The sequence below is a fragment of the Siphateles boraxobius genome, unplaced genomic scaffold, assembly GCF_051911475.1.
Source record: "Siphateles boraxobius isolate OS27281-9 unplaced genomic scaffold, OSU_SipBor_1 20, whole genome shotgun sequence".
NCBI classification, from domain to species: Eukaryota; Metazoa; Chordata; class Actinopteri; order Cypriniformes; family Leuciscidae; genus Siphateles; species Siphateles boraxobius.
In genome coordinates this window covers 20,035,862-20,060,866 of record NW_027508811.1, presented here as the reverse complement: position 1 = coordinate 20,060,866, position 25,005 = coordinate 20,035,862, and the positions used below count along the sequence as shown (strand labels likewise).

The following is a 25,005-nucleotide window of genomic DNA, read 5'->3' as shown; positions in this document are numbered from 1 at the left end:
GTAAACTTCCTGTCAAACTTTCCAATTATCATCAGCTGATGCTTATGGCTTGGAGACTTATTTACAAGCATAATTTCTCGCCACACAATTTTTTAATTTGGAACAACTGTAATATTCTACATAAGAGGAAATCTTTATTTTTTGAAAACTGGTTCAATAATGGAGTGATGTTAGTAAACCAGCTATTTGATAGTGAAGGTAATTTATTTAATTATTCAGATTTTGTTTCAGGATACCAATTCCCAGTATCTAGTAAAGAATTTAATATAGTTTTCAAGGCCATCTCTTTGGGTATCTGTATGCTGTTTAGGAACAATAATAGTTCTACAGTGACCTCTGTTTATCCCCCTATTCCTGAATCTACTGTGGTTGGTTCTATTTGTTTTTCAATGCATACATCCAATTATAAAATAAGGTCATTATTTTTGGACCCTGTTACTTCAATTCCTTCCTCCATTTCTTATTGGAATAACCTTTTTGATGATATTAAATGGGCATATGTTTGGTCACTTCCTCAGAAATTCTTTCTAACAAATAAAGTTAAAGAAATATCCTATAAAATAATTCAAAGATTTTATCCAGTTAAACACTTTTTAAAGAAATTTAGAAGTGATATTGATACTTCCTGCTCTTTCTGTGAAGCCTCCTCTGAAACTGTTGATCATTTGTTTTGGGAATGTCTTTTTACTCGGTCTTTCTGGAATAATATTGATGCTCTGATTGTCCAAAAGGTTTTTTATAACTTTTCTTTATCATATAGACACATTCTTTTTGGGTTTTTTATCAAAGACAATAATCTAATTAATGCACGTTTTTGTATAAACCATAAATGTAAATATATGAAAAGTAAACCCCACTTCAGCTTTTTCAAAGAAGATTTGAAGATGTATTTAAATACAATTTCAACTTCTGTTAACAAGAAAGCAATGAAAACATCCAGAATTTGTGCCATGTTTAATATTCTCCATTAATGCTTTTTTCTTTTTCTTTTGTGCCCTCTTCTCTTAATTTTTTTCCCTTTTTTTCTCTCCTTTAATTTCTCTCACATTGCCTCTCTTAATGTATTCTGAACCATAATTTCTGTTTTGTTTTGAAAGATTGTTTATATTTCTTATATGTATCGACTTGTTCTGTTGGTTAATATTGCAATTAAAAATAAATAAAAAAACCTCTTCAGCGGACTGAAACGCAAGCTGTGAACTGGCCACTCCGCTGCTGTGCGTGTTCCGGTGAAAAGACGAACAAGAAGCTGAGCTCGTGACGTGAGCAGTCAAAAGCAGTCATATATTTGCGCTTTTATATATTGCTCATCCAAAGCATCACTGTAATATTATTTTATATTATATGTTATATGAAATAATGACATTACAAAGTCAAACTATTGCAGGTGTTTTTCGTTGCACTTTTTTATTTATTTAAAAAATCTTTCCGTTTTTATTTATTAAATTTTGGAGGTGGGTGAGGTAAAAAAAAAAAATTTAAAGGGGGGGGGGGGGGGGGGACGAAAAAAGTTTGAGAACCACTGGTTTAAACCATGTACTGTGAAAAAAAAGAAGGTTTAAACCTATATCTGTGCATTTCATGTAGAAATCTTTTATTTCCCAGGAATAACATACACATGATGCACGAGAATCCCTTTACAATTCTCCTTGACAATAACAGTTGATAATCTTGGCAGTGTAAAAAATTGTAATAACGCTTGCAAGTTTTTCATCCAGCGCTCACGGTGGCGCTCGGCTCATAATTGCGCGTTGATTCGCCATTTAATCCGCACGATTGGAAGAAGCAGCTAGAAGTGCTAACAACAAGCTCACGGACATCTTGTGTCAGCACTGACAAACTGAAAGAGAAGTGTACACACATCAGCATTACAGTCACCGACAGGGATCAGGGCCTGTCTGGATTTACACGTTTGATTGCCATATAATTTTTAGACATTGAATGTAAGCTATATTTTTGACATCCTGACATATTTAATGTTAGCTTTTATGTAGTTAGCTGGCTAGCTCTCAGGTTAGCTCACATATTGAGAAAGAGAGCGAGATTTAGGGCGCTAGTTATTCAGGAGCCACTGCACCCAGTGGGAAGATGGCGCTTAAACGAATCCAAAAGGTAAGTGAGAAATTATATATGCCAGATATATTATAAACCAGTGTATCTTTAATTATTTTAGTCGTCTAGCAGCGTGTTGGCGTATTGCTTATAAAACGAGTGTGTGCTTATTCTCAGCACGTTACAATGAACGAGTTATTTGTATGAGTATTTATAAGGATATCAAAGCTGCTGCTTTATTTATTACCCCCCTGAAGTCTGTATACAATTATAACATGCCACTGTCAGGGAGTGTGAATACAGGACTTGACAGCTAAGTTAACGTTAATAATTGTTTACGGAAGACAGTCTCGAAGTCGTACCAAAGAGTATAGAAGTTACTTCTATACTCTATGGTCGTACGTCGTATTATAAAATATGAAATTAATAGTACAGATGACAAATTTCACACACTTGATATTGAAACAAATAATTATTATTCATTTTATTACTGTAGTTTTGGCGCGTTGTCTCGTTATGTGGATATTAAATTCTTACCATAGGTTGTCTATATGAAACAAAAACTAAACGTCAGGTCTCCTTAAAACTTCCCTTTTTTATTTGATCTTTAGTGACTGCAAGGTTTCATTTGGGATCCTAAACAGTTTTGTATCCATATTATGAAGTAAACCTATCAGACCATATATTTCCCTGTGTTTCAGTGTGTTGGGAAATTCAAACCTGTCTGTGGTTGTGCAATTGAAAAGCTCTAGAATGATGACTGTTAGAACCCCCCCTGTCATGAAAACCCCTTAAGTGTCTTCCCAACCAACAGACATGTTGAAATAAAAATAAACGTAGTGTTCCTAAAGTGGAGGGCGCAGACAGACATGCCTGTGGGCTCGTTCAGGTTGTGTTCCAGCTCTTCTCCCTCATGACCCTCTCTAGAACTATAAATACACTGTGCTGCTAAACATTCTATCTGCTGGTTTCATCTTGCAGTCACTATAGTGATAAAAGAGGCCAGCGCCATTATTGACCCTTCATTATGGAAAGTCTGCTTCTTTTCTGTAGTTCTGCATGCTTGTGTTTCATAAAACTTATTCGGGATCTTCCCTGTAGGAATTGACTGATTTGGCACGTGATCCTCCTGCACAGTGTTCAGCAGGTCCAGTGGGGGATGATGGTGAGATCCTGGATTTGCATATATTGTGGTGTTTATGGTTGTATGCATTTACTGTAAACTGATGTTGTTCATGTGATCTTTTCTGTAGTGTTCCACTGGCAGGCAACAATCATGGGACCGGTGAGTACAATAAAAAGCATTGCTGTAAAAGCATGTTACTAAATATCATAATACTGGCAGTGAATGTACACTACAATTTAAAGGTTTGGGGTTCGTAAGATTTTTTTAAATGTTTTTGAAAGGGGGTAATTTTGTGAATTAAAAATAATAATAATTTTCTATTTGAATATATTTTAAAAAGTAATTTATTCATTTGATAGCCAAGCGGAGTTTTCAGTATTATTACTCCAGTCTTCCGTGTCACATGATCCTTCTAAAATCATTCTAATATGATGATTTGGTGCTCAGAAACTTTGTAGAAAAGAAAGTTTATTTTAAAAGGATTCTTTTGTAACATTTAAATATCTTCACTGTCATTTTTTTATCATAAATTTAATGCGTCCTTTCTGTGAAAACAAAAAAGAAAATCTGGCCCCAAACTTTTGAACAGAATTGTAATTTTTTCCTTTTTTATATAAATACAGAATGAAAGTCCATATCAGGGTGGTGTTTTTTTCCTAACCATACACTTCCCTACAGATTACCCCTTTAAACCACCTAAGGTGAGAACTTTGGTAAAAATGTTTTTTGCCCTTTGTGTGTTTGTTTGTAGGTGTGTATAACATTGTTTTCTCTGTGTTAGGTTGCTTTTACTACAAGAATCTACCATCCTAACATAAACAGTAATGGCAGCATCTGTCTGGATATCCTCAGGTCCCAGTGGTCACCTGCACTTACTATTTCTAAAGGTACATGCACAGTAATAGATGTTGCTTTATTAGAAAATGGTCAGATAGAGCTTGGGCTGTGACTGTGGTGTGTGTATATATATGCATACATACAAAAATATATATTGTTAGTGCGTTTCATTTGAATAAGTGTGAACGTTGCCATCTGTACACTGGTGCGCACCAAACAAGTGGACCGTGACCCCTGAAAAGATGGGTCTCAGGCCCTGTCCACACGGAGACGCGTTTAGCTGTAAACGTACAAATTTTTTATCGGATCGGCGTTTCGTCCAGACGGATCCGGCGTTTTGGGAGACTGAAACCGCTATTTTTTGAAACCGGGTCCCAGGGTGGATAAATCTGAAAACGACACCCTTGCGTCTTTGTGAGTACGGCCAATCCGTATATTTTGTGAAACGATGATGTCATCACCCCATGTGTCGACTAGTCAGACGCACTAAATCAGTAACAACAACTGCGACTACTTGCTTGAGTTCATGCTTTAGAAGCTACTGAGCCTCTTTTATTTCTTTATTTATTATTTAGGCCTACTTTATTGTATTTTTATTTTATTTCTTTATTTTACTCTTTATTTTTTTATATTTCTTTCTTATGCTATGATGCTTGTATTTTGTCTGATTAAGACATTTTGTATTTTGTAGGGATGGGCATTTCAAGCAAAAATAATATTTGGCGATCGCTGGGACTTATTTGATTATTATTCAAAAAACACACCTCTGCCCCTCATGCTCACCCGTGACACGGCGTTCGCTCCGACATTAAATTTCTCTGTACTGTAGGCCTACATGTTGTAGCCATTAAAGAAAAGTCAGTTTCATATTTATGTTTAAATAATACGTTATTTTTTCCATTTCATATATGTTGATTATATGAAAAGTGAACAGCGTGAGTAGCCTAATCATAAGATGCGCAATATCGAGACCCATTTTGACCACTTCATTAAGTTTTGTTTTATATAAATCCTTTCTTTAAAGTGAATTTCGTTTTGTATAAATTGAATCTTAATTTTAATCAATGTTTTGAGCATCAACCAATTGCCTGGATTTAATAAATTAGAAGCATATAGCAGACAATAGCCATCAGGACACGGAGGCGCCGACTCTCGTCCCGCGTATAACTTGCATCCCACGTGAACTGGAGCTTGTCTCATAAATGAACAGAAACTCAGAAATACATCTAAGCTTGAAATGTCTACTTTTAAACAAAACAATTCAAAACGAAAAGAAACAGAGAACTCTCTTATAATCCGTTTGAAGTGTGCATTTATCTCTATAAGCACCTTCACCTACTGCGAAGGTGGCGAGTCAACATCGTCACAGAAAACACTAGTTTATTAATAAATAATTAAAATGTCTCCTTTCTATATTTGACACATTCATAATGATTAGGCTATTTGCCGTTTCTATTTTGTACCAGGCCATTTATGGTTTTTCATATTGTTCAATAAAGTTCTTGGTTAAAAAGAAAGAAAAAAAGAAGCTACCATTCCTAATATTATTGTATAGCCTACAGCGCAAGGTTTATGCGCAAGTCTTCTTCTCTGTTTTTAGTGTAGGCTATCTGTGTCAGAATTACAGCGCCTCGTACTGGTGTGGCATGTATACTACATCGGTTTCAGTGTTTTCGTGTACGCAGATATTTCTTGAGACGGCGCCGTGTTTACGTAATTTTTTTTTAGAACGAGGGAAAAAAAAGATCGGATAGGGAAAACTCTGGCTTCGTGTGGACGTGGCCTCTGTCTGCTTCCAAAAAAACTCTAGTGCGGTTCGAAATAAATATTAACGCAACACGGACATGTAAAGGCATGTAAACGAACCAAAAACAGGACATGATGCCACAAGATGCGACCATAAAAAGGATATGATTCGTTCAAGCATACCTGTTTTATCCCATCATTCGTTACAGACATCAGAATCGCGTCTCCTCGCAGCAGATGTTCGTTTGTGTGTGTGACGGAGGGATTCCTGCCGCTGTTTTAGCTCGGCACACAACATTGTTTTGGATGTTTGACAAGTTCCATCGCTAAATAAGTGTTTTTTTGTTTTGTTTTGTATCTTTAAAAAAATACTCTGTGAACGCTAAGCGAACCAGGACTAAATGTATAATTTTCACAGGACAGAACCATCTCTTGTCCCTTTGTCTTTTCATGAAGTTCCAAAGCAACTGACACTTGTTGTAAAAGGTCTACAGAGCAGATTTTATCTTCCGCAGGTGCAAGACATTTAGCCTATATTTGATGTTACACTGCCAGCGAAAGTGAAACTAAATTACCAGCGTGTGCAAAACGCACTATACAAATAACCTTGATGTGCAAGTCTAACAAGCACAAACTGTGTTAAATAGAATTTGACGTGCAAGTAAAAGGGTATCTGTCCTACAGCATTTTTCTGCTTCACCACAGTAATAAAGGATGCAAATATGGTAATTAAAAGTGAACGAAAGGAAGAAACTTTATAATCTCATGCTAAAGTGACTCGAGGGAAGATTTGGGAAAAGAAACAAGATTCCATGTCAAGTAGAGTAACTCATGGAATATTGTGTTATATGTGTCCTCTCTGTAGTTCTCCTGTCCATCTGCTCACTCTTATGTGACCCCAATCCAGACGACCCTCTTGTGCCAGAGATTGCCAGAATCTATAAAACAGACACAGAGAAGTACGTACAGACTGAAGCACACAAGTATTTTTACACGCATGCATGCGCATATCTGATATGTTGTTTTTAAATTGTACAGTATTTGCTATTTTTAACATTTTGTTCTTAAATATTTTTTTATATATATTTTCCTAACTTTTTACAATTTTTTTGTCATTTTTTACTGTTTATTTGTTATCTCCCTTAATTTCATTTCAACTGAAAACTGATTTTACTGTCAGAAAAACAAATTTTGTATGCAGTCAGCAACAAATAGAATCAGATGAGCTTGCTACACAGATCACAGCATTTTATCACATTTAACATCAGCATCAAACCTTCATTTAACAACATTTTGCAGTTGTAAAAAATATGTAAAAGAAAAAAGGGCACCTAATGTTAGTTTTTTCTTCTGAAGTGACATAGCTGTGGGTAGCATTTTAAAAGAAAAGGCTGTAAGAACAGCAAGGACTACAGTCCTTCGAACAGTTCGAGAAAAGGCATGTAAATATAATAGAAGTGAATAGACATATCCTTCTCTAACACACCATGCTCTATCAGGTATAATAGAATGGCAAAGGAATGGACAGAGAAATATGCCATGCTGTAGGTGAAGGGCAACTCTGCACTGTGAACATTAGAGGTACTGTAGAGAGAGTGAAGCACTCCGCTTCCTGTGTGGTGCAGCATGAGCGTGTGGCTACAGCAGGTGTGCATCACTAATATATGCTATCACGTCTCTTCTGAAACAAATGACTGAAAAATGCACAGGAAAGTCAGATTTGCTTTTCTATTTCTCAAATGCAGCAGTGTCTTCTGATTTGTTAGGGTTTATTCAGTCCTGCATTAAACCTTACCGTAAGCATGGCTTTTAGTCAGCCATAACGTCTTACAGTAGCATGATGGTTTTGTTAGGTATGTAAAAAATTGTTAGCTGTAAATTGTATTGGCTGAGCATTTTTGGTTTGTGTAAGCTAGTTGTACTGCATGAGAAGCATCAGAATGCTAGCAGAAATATAGTATTCATTTAAACTATAAGCATCTGAAAACTAAGATTTTGTTGTTAATGAAAATGGGGAAGTAAAAAAGTGATAAACTGAAATGCATCATTATTAAAGGTGCAGTAAGCAATTTCTGAGACAAACTGTTGAAAATGTAAATCAACGCCTAAACAAACATTTTTGCCAATATTTTCTCCATTTAATAGAATCCTCAGTATCAGTACAGGTATCAGTGATACTGGCCTTCATTCATAGTGCATAGTAAAATATCCCATTAAACAAGTATTTAAAATATACCATCTTTATGTTGTTTCTACATTATTTTGCAGATTAAATGTTTAAGTATTACAATATAAAATATATTAAAAACTTTAATGTTAGATGCGATTAATCACAGAAAAATGTGAGCTTAATTAATTTTTATATTGATTGACAGCACTAGTTTGTACATAGTCCTGTCTGTGTAAATAGGAGACAAAAGTGGATTGCACTGATTCATCTATACTTATGTGAGCTGTCTGATGTGCCAGTTGTTTCTAAAGAAATCGCTTACTGCACCTTTAAAGGAGCAATTACATGCTTACTAGAGTCATCAGAAAACTGCTTTTTGGAAGCAATGGCTGCATGAAGGTTCACTGGATATTAAATGCTTAATGTTTTTTTCCCTCTTTGCAGATACAACAGAATAGCACGGGAATGGACTCAGAAATATGCCATGTGATGTTGGCTGGACACATTAACAAACTGTTTGTTCTCTCATGTTTTGGACACTGTTGCAAGACCATATTTCTCCATCTGTCTCTTATGGAGGCATAACCCCAGTTTTATGCTCAAACAAAAATGCAGGCCTGCTTCTGGCCTTTCTACACTACAAAGTTTTGAGATGGACCTCGTCAATCTGACGGAAGCTCATCCACACTCAGCTCTGCCTATCTTTGGTCTCTACCAATCAACTCCTCACGTCACAACACGTATGACCACAGTGTATTTTCTCTGAGCCGCTCGGAGAGCGAATGTCTTTAGGTTGTTCTGCTTTTTTTGGGGCCTTACTCCTGGCGTGCATGCAATCACAGGAGAAAAGGTCAGATGTTGTACATCAGTGGGAGATTGGGACCGATTCCTATATTGTGCTTGATTGTAAAGATTTGCAACATTCGGATCAGCTCTTGGTCCAACCTTACACAGCTGTGACACTGAAATACAACTCACTCGATTGGCTTAAAAATCTATTTAAAGTCCTACTACTTTTTCCCTTCAATAAAGATGCATAACTCGTTTTACTGTGTGGTTCTGTTTTTCTGTTAGAAATTTTTACTTTTCACTATTTGTATTTAAATGATTTAGATGAATGTGTTTTTCCACATGAAAGTGGTTATGGTTTATCACTTGAAAGGTCATGAATCATTCAGAATTAAAAGCATAATGAAACGTGCTCTTAAATGAGTGATTTTTATACAGCATTTCTATTGGGGTTTCGTTACTGAATGAATTGGTGTTTTTAAAGATATTTAAGTGACTGAATCTTTTCACTTCCTCTGACAGACTTTTAGACTTTGACAATGAGAATGACTTTTTGTTGTAAAGTGTGTGAATGCTTTCCCACCTTCAAATACACAAAAAAGCCACTTACTGGCGTAATGATGTAAGCAGCAACAAAAGAACACCTGAACCAATCGTTGAATGAATCTTGTGAATGGATTTAAGATTCTTGTTATACAAAGATGAACCTAAATATAAACACGTAGCAGTGCAGGCATAATAAAATACTTCATAATTTCACTGTTTTTTTAATACACTTTTACAACCACATACCTTTAACTTAAACGTATAGTTCACCAAAAAAAATGAAAATCCTGTCATTAATTACTCACCCTAATGTCGTTCGAAACCCACCAGACTTTTGTTCATCTTCGGAACACAAAAGAAGATATTTTTGATGAAATTGAGAACTTTATGTCCATTCATTGGCAGCTATGCAACTACCACTTTGATGTAAGTATAATGATGAACACTGCTAAAAGCTGAGCCACTTTCATGATGCCTAAAACCCAGGGTTGGCACAAACTAAACTGAAACATACCTGGCTATCCACCTAAACCAGCTTCATAGTATAGGCCCCAGTTGTGGTAAAGGGAAGCTCATAGCTCAAGCATGTTCACTTGGTGTGCGAGAACCAATGACATTCATTCTCGTGTTATGCAGCACGTTTGAGCTTCCGCAAGAACCAATGACGTTCGTTCTCGCGGATCAAGCATGTTCGGTTGAGCTTCTGTTTATGTTTGCTGTTTAATGTTTAAATGTGAATAAAAGCCTAAATTCAATCTGTTCATCATATAAAGCAACCGTGTGTCTTCAGAAAATTTGGGCTAAACCGCTCAAGTCATAATGGATTAGTTTCAAGATCTCTTTATGAACTTTTTGAAGCGTCAAATTGGTAGTTGCAGAGCTGCCAATGGAGGGAAAGAAAGCTTTTAGATTTCATCAAAAAGATCTTCATTTGGGTTCTGATGATGAACAAATGTGGGTTTAAAACGACATGAGGGTGAGTAATTAATGACAGAATGTTCATTTTTGGGTGAACTATTCCTTTAAACGCTACCGGATGTTATTGCTTCCATGTGAGAGAGCAGCTGATCGTCCTTGTGCTTTTGATTTCAACCGGGAAGTGCAGCAGAAAACACTAAGAGGGTGGTGTGTTTAGGACTTTACGTTCCGTGGTTCAACAACGTAATATAGAGATGACTTTGGTAGTGTAAATTTTGCCATGATCAATAGACATGAATCATGCGGTATGGTCTTTTGCGTGCTTTTACCTTTTAGAGGCCCTTTTTCTTGACAGCACATTTGCGTCTGAAGTGAAAAGTCCCAGTCTGGGAGTCGATATCATCTCTCTGAACGGGAAATGGCAGCTACTGAACTCAAACTCATCTGTTTCTCTCAGTGGCGAGGTACCAGGATGTGTTCATACTGCTCTGCAGCGTCAGGGATTCATCTCGGTACATTCAGACAGACACATTTACATTGTTTCATTCAAAGTCAATATTAAGACTCCAAACACTGTTAAATTCATGTTCATAAAAACTTTATTCTGTGTCAACAGGATCCATATTATAGGTTTAATGACCTGGCCTACAGATGGATTTCACTTGACAACTGGACTTACACCACATCATTCTCAGTACCTACTCATGTTAGGCAAGTCAGAAAACCTCCAGGTTCAACTAAACTTGCCCTCTGATTTGTACCATACACCTAGAGCTAGAATGTCAAGAATACTATAATTATAGTTATATTTAGACAAGACTACAGATCAAATACTACATGCTCTTTTACAGAGAGAAAAAGAAAGCCGTCCTCGTGTTTGAAGGAGTCGACACAATCTCTACCATTTCACTCAATGGAATCTCAATCGGAAAGACAGACAACATGTTTCGCAGATATGTAAATGAATAACCTACTATTTTGTGTGCAAGCGCAAGTTTTTACAATTGTTCTTTGTGTGTATGTTTATAGACTATAATAATAATAATGGTTCATCTTAAAAAAGGCTTTATAATAAATCATATTTTGTCTTCAGGATTTTGAAGTTACTGGATTGCTCAAGGATCAAGAGAATATTCTTCAAGTGTGGATTATGTCAGCTGTGACATATTCATCTCAGAAGAGTCATGCCCACACTGAATACAGGGTACCACCTGATTGTCCTCCTCATGTACAGAAAGGAGAGTGTCATGTTAACTTCATCCGAAAGGTAAGAACCATGTCACATTCACAAACACAAATGGATCATTAGAGTAGGTCATGATTCTTTTTTGTTGTTGTTGTTGTTAAAGTACTGAGATTAAAGGGGACCTATTATACTTGTTATACTCTTCTTTTAGTGTGTAATTTAGCTGTTTTGTGCATGTAAGCTATCTGCAAAGTTGCAAAGTCAACTACAAAGGGAGTTTATCTCTCCAACAGAAAGCACTTGCCTCTAATGGCTCATTTGTTGTCCTGCCATTATTTCCGTAACGTAGATACAGTTACAGTACGTACCATGTAATAGATCTGCATAATGCTACCTGCTGGATAGTTTGGCTCGTCCTCAAACAAAAGCACTTATAAGGCCAGGAAGAGTTTAAAGCTATGTCAAGGAATTATTTTTTTCACCACAAAGAAAAAACATTACATGGAGTAATTGAAAAATCAGTCATTAAAATGTATTTTTCACACTATTTCTTCACACATTATACACACATCCTTTTGTTGAGTTCTTACCATTTTTCTAACGACTGCTTCCTGAACTGTGCTGTTTGATGCAGGTCAGTTATATGGACATATAGTTTTTGCCGTGATGTAGAGAAATGACATGACAGTTATAACATCACATCTGAAATGTGAGATTTGTAATAGCTTTTTCTATTATTGATTTCCTGATTGTGATTAAGTTTTTGGTCTCTTGGTGTTTTGAGGCTCAAAGCTCATTTAGCTGGGACTGGGGTCCATCTTTCCCCACTCTGGGCATCTGGAAGGGAGTTCAGCTGGAAGTCTTCAACACTTTAAGGGTTCTAAGTTTTACCACAGTTCCAAAATATGGTACACACATATTTTGCAAATGAATGAGAAGGGGTTTTAGACATTAATATAATAGCAAAACAAATCAACATAGAAAGCAAATTCCCTCTTTTTTCCCCATATTCTTCTCAATATGTCTTTCCCTGTATCCAGACTCTGCACATTCAAGCTGGAATGTTGAAGTGGAATTGTTCTTCGATGTTGTTGTTGCATCTAAGGGTCTTGTCCTTCTGTCCATACCGTTATTGATTTCAGAGGAATTTCAACTGTCTCTTACACCTGGGCAGAGTAGAAAGTCCTTTGTCTTCCAGGTCAACCAGGTAAAATCAGTTCTAGTTTGCTTGATGATGACCATCATGTGTCATATCAACCCTTATTCCTCATTTCAGAGGTAATATCACACTATATATACTGCATATATGATGATGATAAATGATGTGTTCACTTCAAGAGTGTCAGTTTGTGGTGGCCCTTTGGACATGGAGAGCAGCCTCGCTATGACCTGAAGATGGATATCATCTTGGAGGGTGGAGAGACATTTAATGCACAGCGAAAGGTAACATCTTTCACTGTTCTTCTTATTTTCTAAGTCTTGCTTCAGTCTGCATTATTGCACTCTTGTGTTGTGGTGTTCTGTTTCAGGTTGCTTTCCGCACAGTGGAGTTGATCCAGGAGCCCATACCCTCCTCCCCTGGCCTCAGCTTCTACTTCCGGATTAATGGGAAACCAATTTTCCTGAAAGGTTCAAACTGGATTCCTGTACATGCATTTCAGGACCAGGTTACCACTGACATGTGAGAAGATTAACAACCTAAAACACACTGGTTCATTGACCAGATGAATTCTATTTACAGGTCCTTCTAAAAAAATTAGCATATTGTGATAAAGTTCATTATTTTCCATAATGTAATGATAAAAATTAAACTTTCATATATTTTAGATTCATTGCACACCAACTGAAATATTTCAGGTCTTTTATTGTTTTAATACTGATGATTTTGGCATACAGCCCATGAAAACCCAAAATTCCCATCTCAAAAAATTAGCATATCATGAAAAGGTTCTCTAAACAAGCTATTAACCTAATCATCTGAATCAACTAATTAACTCTAAACACCTGCAAAAGATTCCTGAGGCTTTTAAAAACTCCCAGCCTGTTTCATTACTCAAAAAAGCAATCATGGGTAAGACTGCCAACCTGACTGCTGTCCAGAAGGCCATCATTGACACCCTCAAGCAAGAGGGTAAGACACAGAAAGAAATTTTTGAAAAAATAGGCTGTTCCCAGAGTGCTGTATCAAGGCACCTCTGTGGGAAGGAAAAAGTGTGGCAAAAAACGCTGCACAATGAGAAGAGGTGACCGGACCCTGAGGAATATTGTGGAGAAGGACCGATTCCGGACCTTGGGGGACCTGCGGAAGCAGTGGACTGAGTCTGGAGTAGAAACATCCAGAGCCACCGTGCACAGGCGTGTGCAGGAAATGGGCTACAGGTGCCGCATTCCCCAGGTCAAGCCACTTTTGAACCAGAAACAGCGGCAGAAGCGCCTGACATGGGCTACAGAGAAGCAGCACTGGACTGTTGCTCAGTGGTCCAAAGTACTTTCTTCGGATGAAAGCAAATTTTGCATGTCATTCGGAAATCAAGGTGCCAGAGTCTGGAGGAAGACTGGGGAGAAGGAAATGCCAAAATGCCTGAAGTCCAGTGTCAAGTACCCACAGTCAGTGATGGTCTGGGGTGCCATGTCAGCTGCTGGTGTTGGTCCACTGTGTTTTATCAAGGGCAGGGTCAATGCAGCTAGCTATCAGGAGATTTTGGAGCACTTCATGCTTCCATCTGCTGAAAAGCTTTATGGAGATGAAGATTTAATTTTTCAGCACGACCTGACACCTGCTCACAGTGCCAAAACCACTGGTAAATGGTTTACTGACCATGGTATTACTGTGCTCAATTGGCCTGCCAACTCTCCTGACCTGAACCCCATAGAGAATCTGTGGGATATTGTGAAGAGAAAGTTGAGAGACGCAAGACCCAACACTCTGGATGAGCTTAAGGCCGCTATCGAAGCATCCTGGGCCTCCATAACACCTCAGCAGTGCCACAGGCTGATTGCCTCCATGCCACGCCGCATTGAAGCAGTCATTTCTGCAAAAGGATTCCCGACCAAGTATTGAGTGCATAACTGAACATAATTATTTGAAGGTTGACCTTTTTTTGTATTAAAATTTTGGGGGCTGTATGCCAAAATCATCAGTATTAAAACAATAAAAGACCTGAAATATTTCAGTTGGTGTGCAATGATTCAAAAATATATGAAAGTTTAATTTTTATCATTACATTATGGAAAATAATTAACTTTATCACAATATGCTAATTTTTTGAGAAGGACCTGTAGTGTGAAATCCCTTTCAAACTTTAACGGTCTTGTCATGTTTCTGGATTGGCATTTCAGGATCACAATCCTGCTCCAGTCTGCACAAAAGGCGAATATGAATGCTTTAAGAGTTTGGGGTGGTGGAGTTTATGAGCAAGGCATCTTCTACAGCCTTTGTGATATGTATGGAATCATGGTAAGCTTGTCATATGAAATCCTCCACCTGCGACATGATTTAAATGCAATTGATTTGGTTATTTGTTTGCCCTTATTTCAGATTTGGCAGGACTTCATGTTTGCCTGTGCGCTGTACCCTACAGAGACGGATTTTATACAGACAGTGAGGGAGGAGGTCACGCAGCAGGTTTGCATACACAGTACTCTCATAAATTCTGTGTTCACCTCAAATAAATGACAAATAAAAGGGCCAATGACCTATATAAGTCTTAGGAAAAACTTTAATACATTTTTTTTAAGAAAAGTTCAAATGAAATTATTTTAAAATATCATAATACAATATATTTTCCTTACATCTTGAATACATTTGAGTGTACACACCTTAATTTTTCTTTAAAAAAAAGGTTTTTATTACAAATATGAATTATTACTTCATAAACATCATGCCCTTTCTGGTGTGTCGCACCACATGACATTTTACAACCTGATGGTAACTTTGCATTTTCAAAAAGTCCTGATATAGTCATGAAGGTCTTGTTAACTAAAACTAAAATTATTAAAAAATGTTAAATAAAAATAAATCTGAAACTACATAAAATATGAACATTTATTTAAAAATGTATGTACTGTATAAACATGTAAATTAGAAATGTTGCTTTGTCAAGTAACTGAAATAAAATACCGAGTAATATAATAATTTGAAGTAATAAAATGACTGACTAAAACTGAAATAAATATAAATTAAAGGTAAATAGAAATATTTATTCATTATGATAGCATGACAGTTTAAAAGAAGCTCATCGTAGAAGAAATTCTTAATGGTCATCATAGAAGAGGTTTATCATAGAAGTCATTGTATGTATACACGGCAATTTTATGTATTCCTTGATTGAATTAAAGATCTGGGCCCGTATTCATAAAGAATCTTAATGCAAAGAGTAGCTCCTGGTGACAAAATTCTAAGAAAATTCTTAGAAATATGGGCGTTTACTCTTAAAATTAAAGAAAAAATCCTAGTAAAGAAAAAAGTTTTTCAGAAAGCATCTTAGCCCTTAAAAGAGGTCTTAAGGTCAAAATTGTTAGGAGTACGGACGAGGACTTTTAAGAGGCTTAAGAGTTTCTTTAGCAGAGGAGAAAATGGCAGAAAGACGAAGAGGGAGAAGAAATGTGTTGCAGACAATAGATGACAGTGAGTTAATAAGACACTATAGATAGATCGTGCAGGGAACATGTTTGTGACCGATTTTATTAGACACAATAACATCTCCGACACAGCGCAGGAATGGCGTATTGCCAGAAATTAAATTACTACTTTTAGCTTAGAAGTGATTCCAGAACATTTTCAGTGAACTCTGAGCAAGGAATGGATGGAAAATCCTATCTTAGTGAGGAGGTGTGGTTGACCCCGTTGCTAGGTATGAGTCATCATTTCAAAAGCCGTGATTGGTTGATCCTACAAGTTTGATGAAAATGAACTTTTGGTGATAATGAGCAAAGGATGTACCCTCAAATCAATAAACATAATTATACACTCTAATCTTATGCAGACTGTAATTGTAAATAATATTTCACATTTAAGAAAATATCTGTAAAATGATTAGTAAGCTGTAGGGGTTATAGCCTAACATTACAATCTAAAATATGTGAAAACTTAAGCTCATTACACCCTGTTCAAATAATGATTTGTGTCTTATTTGCTCATATTAATATCCTAGCTGGCATATTTTGTACTTTCACTGCCATATGGACCCCATTGAAAACAAAATGGCCTATCTCAAGGGGCTGTCCTTTATGAAGTAGAAATTGCAACGTTACAACTCAGTGTGGTCTTAACGAGGGTAACACAGCTTTTTTCAATGTCTGTAGCGTCTCAATAATTCCCTGTCATCCAGTGTTTGCAGGACATCTCTCCTGCCTCCTCTGTCGGCCATTTTGTGCAGCTGCTTAGGGGGAACTCCTAAGCCACTAAAAGTCCTCTTCCCTGCTCTTAGCAGATCTCGCCTTAGGAGCCCTTTTAAGCACTAGGAATCTTGAGGAATAGCTTTTATATTAACTGGGATTTTTGTGTCACTTTTAGAGGAAATTCTAAGAAAACGTCATGACACTGAGAATTTTCTTAGAATTTGGCCACTAGGAGCCACTTTTTGCACAAAAATTCTTTAGGGATACAGGCCCTGGGCCCGTATTCATAAAGAATCTAAATGCAAAGAGTAGCTCTCTAGAGACAAAATTCTAAGAAAATTAAATTTAAAGAAAAAATCCTAGTAAAGAAAAAAGTAATTCAGAAAGCATCTTAACCCTTAAAAGAGGTCTTAAGGTCAAAATTGTTAGGAGCACGGACGAGGACTTTTAAGAGGCTTAAGAGTTTCTTTAGCAGAGGAGAAAATGGCAGAAAGACGAAGAGGGAGAAGAAATGTGTTGCAGACAATAGATGACAGTGAGTTAATAAGACACTATAGATAGATCGTGCAGGGAACATGTTTGTGACCGATTTTATTAGAGACACAATAACATCTCCGACACAGCGCAGGAATCGCGTAGTGCCAGAAATTAAATTACTACTGTACATTAAAGCTCCAGTAGGTAGCTTTTGTAAACAAATATTTGTTAAAACTGTCATTATGTCCTGAAAGTAGAATATGAGACAGATAATCTGTGAAAAAAATCAAGCTCCTCTGGCTCCTCCCTGTGGTCCTACTGCCATTTGCAGAAATACACCGCTCCCGGTCAGAAACAACCAATCAGAGCCAGGAGGAATGTCTTAGCAGTGTCAATCACGCTCGTGTACGCGCTGATCACCCCTCTCTTGCACAGCGCGAGCGCGTACCGTCGTTCGTGACTCTCCTGTTCAAACTCGTTCATCCAAATGAACAAATCTTTTTTCGAGTAATTTGTTCATTCAACGAACGAAATGACTCGAAAAAAGATTTGTTCATTTGGATGAACGAGTTCGAACAGGATCACGAACGTGCATCACAGAACAGAGCAAGGCGAGCATTTGTGCTTATAAAACTTAGTTTTTTATTTATTTTTGAAATGACCAATCGTTTCGCTAGATAAGACCCTTATTCATCGCCTGGTATCGTTTAAAGCCCTTTGAAGCTGCGCTGAAACTGTCATTTGGTCCTCGAAATGTTTGTGTCCTATTGAAGTCCATTATATGGAGAAAAAGCCTGGAATGTTTTCATCAAAAAACTTAATTTCTTTTCGACTGAAAAAGAAAGACATGGACATCTTGGATGACATGGGGGTGAGTAAATTATCAGCATAAGTTTTTTTTTAAAGTGAACTAATCCTTTAACGTTATCTTAGTAGCTATAACTTATAGAAAGAGTGCAACCTTATAAAGTTACATGTATTGCAAAATACATAATGATTTGAGGACCAAGTTTGTAGTCAAAGTATGGGCAGGCCATAGTCAATGTAAAGCATATTGTTGATGTTTCGTCCCTATTAGTGAATGTTCCATAACTGTTTATAATCCGCCGTCATCGGTGGTCCTGCTTACTAGCCTGCGCGTTCACGGCAGGCTCCGCTGTGGGGGAGGAGCTGTGGAGGGAGGGCTGTAGCGTAGCAGAGAGCAAGGGGGTTGGACCTGTAAGTTGTGCTTGTTCAAATTTTCAGGCTAAGTCAACATTTTCTCAAAACTCCCTACTGCAGCTTTAAGATATTTGGCAGCTGGGAAAATGCATCAATGCAGCAGTGATGATTTGGGTCTGTCACAACCTTCTGTAAGCAGAGTGATCACAAACAATTACAGCATTCCAGAACCTCTTATTGTGTCGCAGTTCATTTAGTTTCCACTGGACATTCCCACATTGCAGGCTCAAAAAAATGCATTTATGAATATAGCAGGCTTCCGCACAAGCAGGGGGAATGAACTGTAAATAATTTATTATTAACCGCTATAAGCTCCCACGTCTGCTTCTGCTGTGACACCCGGCCTGAATTTTCCTTTAAGGATTGCCTTGTGTTCATCCACAAACTGGGCTCACAGTAAACACTGTTCCTCTGTCCAGTTGAGCTTTCTTGTTTTTTTATTCCATGTTTGCTACATTAAAACCAACATTCAAACCACCACTTAAATAGACTGGAACAATTTTTATCATTCTAATCCAATCAAATACCTTATAGGAAATTAACAGTATGGTAAATAAAAAAAAAGGATTTATATACAAATATATAATGTGTGTGTGTGTGTGTGTGTGTGTGTGTGTGTGTGTGTGTGTGTGTGTGTGTGTGTGTGTGTGTGTGTATGAGAATGGTCAAATAGGAAAAATTACGCATGTAATTTCAAAGTGAAGGCTTAGAATAGGCCCTGTACTTAAAATCACTCTTTTTTTCCTTCTTGGACAACCAACCAATCACAGTTTTCAAAAGATTGTGTCATACATAGCAACGGAGTCAGCCCCGCCTCCTCACTAAGATAAAAGTTTTTGTCTTTTCCTTACTCAGAGTTGCTCTCAGATCAATCCCGAATCGCTCTTAAGCTAAGACTCCTACATAAAAGATTTTAAGCTAAATTAAGAGTTTTCTGAGAGGATTCTTAGAATCTTTATGAATACGGGCCCTGATGCTCAAAAAATTAGCCTTATCTCACTGAACTACCAGTCATTGTTTGTACTTTTATGGACATTTATTGTTGTTCAGGTGCGACGGTTGAAATCTCACCCCTCTGTGGTCATATGGAGCGGGAACAATGAGAATGAAGCTGCCATAGCAACCGACTGGTTCAACATACCTGTTCCTGAGCGCCCACTGTACGTGAAAGATTATGTCAAACTGTATGTTGAGAACATCAGAGACATTGTGCTGCAGGTGAGACTGAGATATATATACACAGACTTGCATCAAAGTACTATCTTAAGTCTTATTAATGGATGATGTGCTTTAATTAAGGAGGACAGCACTCGTCCTTTTCTAGTGTCCAGCCCAACCAATGGGGTTGAGTCTGCGAAGGAAGGCTGGGTGGCTCAGGACCCCTATGACCCCCACTATGGAGACACTCACTATTATAGCTATTACAAAGATTGCTGGGACTGGACTGCTTTCCCTCGCACACGCTTTGCCTCAGAGTATGGCTTCCAGTCCTGGCCTTCATTGTCCACACTTAGTAAGGTACTACTCTTAAAGTCTACCTGCTTTCTGAGATTTTTTAATTTTTTAGTTTGGAACACCAAGTACCAAGTTAGGCCTGACTAATGTCACTAGTTTAAAAGGAGACGTGTGTCCTTTTTATGCACAAGTAATGACTCTCCATCTTCAATTGTTTGGACAAACAGATAGTCCCACCCCAAACACATGCCATTGGTTAGAGCCAATTTCAACAATTCATCAGAGCACATTATTCACAAGTGCAGTAAAAAAATGGCCTTCGTAATCTTTCATTGAAACCTTTGTGTAAAAAAAAAAGTACACTTTAAAATATTTTTTAAAAAGAATACTTATGGAAATAATATACTTAAAAAAAATACTTTAAGTACAAACTGAATATAATGTTTTTAGACAATTGCATGTTAATTGGAATTAAATGAAAATATATTATAGCTTAAATTTATATCAAATGCCAGTAGCTGAACTTTTGAGTGTTTTCCCCGCAGTTAAGTAGGATGTAAGTACATCTTTATATGTAATTTCAGTAATTACTTACAATGACTGCTAATTACCTTTTGTAATTCTATTGTCTTTGAAATATGGTTATTATACATTAATGTAATTTCTATTGGAACTTGTTTCATGTATTTAAATATATTTGTAATCACACATTTGAATTGAAGTTGCAATATAGTACATTTAAATATCAAATTTCCCAATACGGTTAAAATTATAATAAAGTTCTTGTACATGTTTTTTAGTATGTTAGCCAACACATCAAAATAAGTGTATTTCTTTAACACACAACAAAAGATACTAAACATGATGGTTTAAAATGTACTGTACAGTAAAACTTTTAATTTGACATTATTACAAAGTGCACTTTTTAAAAGTGTACTTGAGTGTGTTAAGAAACATAGTCAGGCAAATGTACTCTTTATGTACACTTAAATGGCCCTTTATGTCATTAATATATTATCTGCAAGTACAGTTTTTTTTTACTGTACTTATAAGATTTTAGTAATTTTGTAATTCAATACAATTAAGCGCACTTCATTTTTAACAAGGGAATGAACATTTATAAGCCCTCTTATTTTTCAACTTCTCCCCTCCAACCAGGTTTCAGTGTCTTCAGACTGGGATTTCAGCAGCAATTTCTCATCTCATCGGCAGCATCATGAAGATGGAAACCAGCAGATGCTAAAGCAAGCAGAACTACATTACATTCTCCCCAACAGCACAGACCCAGTGCAGAAATACAGAGACACTATTTACATCACTCAGGTGAACATTCTATAAATGCACTACAAGCAGTTTTGGGGGTAACTTATTACAAGTAACTTGAGTTACGTAATCAGATTACTTTTTCAAGTAACTAGTAAAGTAACGCATTACTTTTTCAATTTACAACAAAATATCTGAGTTACTTTTTCAAATAAGTAACGCTAGTTACTTTTTCACATTTATTGACTGACAGCTCTCCTGTCCCCATGTTGAGAGAAATAAAGTGAGGTGTTGTGTGCATTTGCATTGAACATGCATTTACTCATCTCACTTGCACAAAAACATTCAGTATTCCTCAAAATGAATAAAAACAGTCAAATGCAATCTCAGAATTTTGTGCAAAAGTTTTATAATTAACTATGTTAAATTACACAAATATACTTTATGTATTTAATCTCACTTTATTAACCAATGTCTTTGCTGCTGACCTACAATGATCTAATTCAACCATACTAATAAGCAAAAATGACTTTAGATTAGGTTTAGAAATAAGAGTGTTGAACTTCCTTCTCCTGTATCCTATTGTTATTTAATCAAGAACAGCAGCAGCTGAAAGGTTTGTTTGAGCGGCGCCCTCTACTGTACAGTAGTAAATATGCATTTCCTTCAGCCTTAGGCTTATTCATTTAACTTATGATGTGAAAGGGCCTTAACAATTGGCAAAAATAGATTGTTTTAGCTGTTATTAAAAAACAAACAAACAAGCCCATGCAGGTGAGAAAAAGTAACGCAAAAGTAATGTAACGTAAAGTAACTTTCCCCAACACTGACTACAAGTTTTGCCATCTCAGCAATAAATGACATTTTAAAATACAATAAAATAGAAAACAGTTATTTTAAATTGTAATAACATTTCACAATATTACTGTTTCACTGCATTTTTGATCAAATAAATGCAGGCTTGGTGAGAGACTTTTTTTCAAAACCATTAAAAAAAACTTACAGACCCCAAACTTTTGAATGGTAGTGTACAGTGGACATGTGCCTGATATCACTCTTTGGTTTGAACAGGTGATGCAGGCACAGTGTGTGAAGATTCAAACAGAATTCTACCGCCGCAGCCGCAGTGACATCGTCGAGGGCAAAGGTCATACAATGGGCACTCTTTACTGGCAGCTCAATGATATCTGGCAGGGGCCATCCTGGTCCTCTGTAGGTAAATGAATAATGAATAACTACTATTGCTGTTCATCACTATATAGAAGAAAGCCTTCTTGTTTATTAAACGTAATTTTAATGGTATAACTTTGTACGCTCACATTAACAAATGATTAAGTATGCTTCTTGACTGGGAAATCTCTCGCACATTCAGAGTTTGGTGGTAAATGGAAAATGCTGCACTACTGGGCTACAGACTTTTATGCTCCTATACTGTCAATGGGGGTTGAGGATAAGGGAGACCTGCTGATGTATGCTGTCTCTGACAGTCACTCTGAGCAGCACAATATCAAAGCCAAGGTAGGAGGACAGTACTTATTAACACCTTTTTTGTGGTTATTTTACAATAGAATTGAAAAAAGATTGTGACATATTAATTTATACTTGTAATATAGAAGCTGGGTTTGCACCACTTTTTACCTGGACTTATGAAATCCTGCTCTGGAGCAGAATTAGCACTACTTTTTTTGTAAACTATCAAGTGTTAAGGGGCGTTTACACTACACTTTTCTTTCCATTGACTTCCATGTATATGTATGTGAATGTGTCAGACCAGAAACGCAAGCTTGTGTGAAAAGTTTTGCATTTTGCTGCATTTCTAAGTTCAAGTTGGGCAAACTCTGACCTGCGACTTCGCATTACGTGAAGACGTGTGACCAGTAGAAGATTGAAACGTCACGATGTGACCTTGTTTGAATTAAAAGAATGCATATTTTTGCAGTAAAGAGTAGATTGTATATTTTTACATTTTGAATTTATTACTATTTGTTTTATGTTGAATTCAGTGTGACATCATTTCACGACTGTTAGTGTCCGTGTAAATTTCGTGTGCTAAAAGTCTAGTGTGAGCGTGCGGCTTATGTCTCAGTGCTTCGCAACCGATACCCAATGTATTTTATTTAAGTGCTGATGGAAAACGTGTCAACTGGAGTGAGGAACAGACAAGAAAGTCCATTCAGGAAAAACTTGATTGTACAGTCAGCAATATATAAGGATGTGCAATGCTACAGCCCTTATGTAAACATATTGCATGCAGAATTCATCCAGTCAATGACATTGACAAGATGTCAATGAATAAGAACGTTTACCCAGGGTTTAGGAATGTACAGAGTGAAACCTCGGTTTATATTTAACCAGGATTAATCTGTTAATTAATTATTAACCTCATGATTGTTAATTATGAGCAGTGTGAAATGTGAAGCAAGAAAACCCAGGATTCTATTTACCAAAGGTTTGGAATGACCCAGGGTTAACTATTTCAAGTGTGTAAACCCCTATACTTCATCCTTGAGTTTTAAGAAAGTAAAATAGTAAATCATTCATATTTCTAAAATAGCATGTTTCCAGTTCTTTGTTTTGGGCAAACCATATCTAGTACTTAAAGGCTTACAAGTACTATAGCGTAAACATGCTTTTGTTTTAGTTTACTTCATGACAAATATGAATTAAAATTCATAATTTTAATAATGCTTCTATATGCTGTATGTTTGTTTTCACAGGTGAAATTATACAGCTGGAGCAGCTTTGATGCTGTGTGTTCTTTAGAGTCTAATGAGACTACAATAAAAGCAGGAGGGAGCACCCTTGTGTTTCAGCACCCTATATCTGCTCTCCTGACGCAATGTGGGAACTGCACACGCCGCTCCTGCATCGTCACCTTTCATCTCAGTAGCCCGGAAGGTCAAATGATCAGCCCTCACAATCACATCTTCCTCAGCTCTCCACGGCATGCAGAAGCTTTGCAGAAACCCAACATCACGGTGAGAGAGACACATTCTCAACCCACACCGTTTACTAATGCACTCACTTCAGCTAATTCACTCATTTGCCATATTGCTAAATTGGGTTTCTTCACAAACAGAGGCATTACTAAATGTAATTGACAACTGGTGCTTTTTCTTAGGAAACGAATCCCTCAAATGACTTTCTTTTTTTGTGTGTGTTTGTGTATTGCAGTTTACTGTAAAGGATGCTGGAATTATGCAGAACTTTGTTGTGACTTTGTACTGCTCCTTTCCTGCTGTGTATGTTTGGCTGGATATAGATGACATTCCTGGTGAGTTTAATGTCAATGGCTTCCTGATGCTGTCTAAAAACTCCACAGTTACTTTTGTAGCATGGAGACCCACCACTGCCAAAGAAATCACTGCAAATCTTCATATCACGTCTCTCAGAGATGTCTACTGATTTTAGGGTGCGTCTAGTTGTCTGACTGACAGCTTCTTTACAATCTTCTATTCAAATGAAATTCATAAAAATATTGTGGGTGCCCTTTGTTCCCTACTCAGGATGGCCTTGTTAATTACTATTAAAAAAATGTTGGTAACAATTTACAACAAGGTTCTATTTGTTAACATTAGTTGCCTGGATTAGTTAATGATTAATTGTAGTTAATATTAATTTCATTTGTATTCAAAAGTCAAAAGTTGTATCTGTTAATATTATTTCATTGATTTGAGCTTACATGACAAATATTTATCAATAGTTATTTTTATTAACTAATTTTTAAAAGGGATTAATAAATACTATAACAAAGTTCATAGTTCATTTTTGTGTAATACTTGAATCAATTGAAATAAATGGGTTGCAATAATATAAAGTGTGTGTGTGTGTGCATTTTTATTTTTACTTAATGTGGCTATTTTTGAAAACCCATAGTCA

At 36.7% G+C, this 25,005-nt stretch overlaps 2 protein-coding genes across 4 annotated transcripts; both read left to right on the top strand.

Moving 5' to 3' along the window:
• Positions 1-1,778: 1,778 nt before the first annotated feature.
• ube2d3 (ubiquitin-conjugating enzyme E2D 3) lies at positions 1,779-8,977 on the top strand. Of its 2 annotated transcripts, XM_077237361.1 has the most exons (8): positions 1,792-2,112; positions 3,154-3,217; positions 3,306-3,337; positions 3,802-3,879; positions 3,960-4,065; positions 6,627-6,720; positions 7,261-7,342; positions 8,376-8,977. In XM_077237361.1, exons 1-7 carry the CDS (start codon positions 2,089-2,091, stop codon positions 7,307-7,309), a joined length of 447 nt encoding a protein of 148 aa, XP_077093476.1. In that variant the 5' UTR covers positions 1,792-2,088; the 3' UTR covers positions 7,310-7,342; positions 8,376-8,977. The 2 variants fall into 2 exon arrangements, with proteins under 2 accessions (XP_077093477.1, XP_077093476.1); XM_077237362.1 differs by lacking the exon at positions 7,261-7,342 and having other exon boundaries at positions 1,779-2,112.
• A 1,333-nt stretch (positions 8,978-10,310) lies between these two features.
• Positions 10,311-24,943, top strand: manba (mannosidase, beta A, lysosomal). Of its 2 annotated transcripts, none has more exons than XM_077237318.1 (17): positions 10,311-10,696; positions 10,801-10,895; positions 11,036-11,141; positions 11,278-11,451; positions 12,155-12,278; positions 12,411-12,577; positions 12,709-12,813; positions 12,900-13,051; positions 14,710-14,827; positions 14,909-14,995; positions 19,459-19,626; positions 19,708-19,926; positions 21,022-21,186; positions 22,198-22,342; positions 22,499-22,644; positions 23,844-24,104; positions 24,301-24,943. In XM_077237318.1, exons 1-17 carry the CDS (start codon positions 10,478-10,480, stop codon positions 24,529-24,531), a joined length of 2,682 nt encoding a protein of 893 aa, XP_077093433.1. In that variant the 5' UTR covers positions 10,311-10,477; the 3' UTR covers positions 24,532-24,943. The 2 variants fall into 2 exon arrangements, with proteins under 2 accessions (XP_077093433.1, XP_077093434.1); XM_077237319.1 differs by having other exon boundaries at positions 10,345-10,696; positions 10,801-10,899; positions 11,040-11,141.
• The last annotated feature ends 62 nt before the right edge of the window (positions 24,944-25,005 follow it).

Bases quoted from the DNA above. Each gene is read 5' to 3' on its own strand.
- manba (XM_077237318.1), top strand. From the start codon at position 10,478: ATGAATCATGCGGTATGGTCTTTTGCGTGCTTTTACCTTTTAGAGGCC. The intron at 21,187-22,197 runs GTGAACATTCTA...TGGTTTGAACAG, and splicing joins ACACTATTTACATCACTCAG to GTGATGCAGGCACAGTGTGT. The intron at 24,105-24,300 runs GTGAGAGAGACA...TGTGTATTGCAG, and splicing joins TGCAGAAACCCAACATCACG to TTTACTGTAAAGGATGCTGG.
- ube2d3 (XM_077237361.1), top strand. From the start codon at position 2,089: ATGGCGCTTAAACGAATCCAAAAG. The intron at 3,218-3,305 runs GTGAGATCCTGG...TCTTTTCTGTAG, and splicing joins AGGTCCAGTGGGGGATGATG to TGTTCCACTGGCAGGCAACA. The intron at 3,880-3,959 runs GTGAGAACTTTG...TCTCTGTGTTAG, and splicing joins ACCCCTTTAAACCACCTAAG to GTTGCTTTTACTACAAGAAT.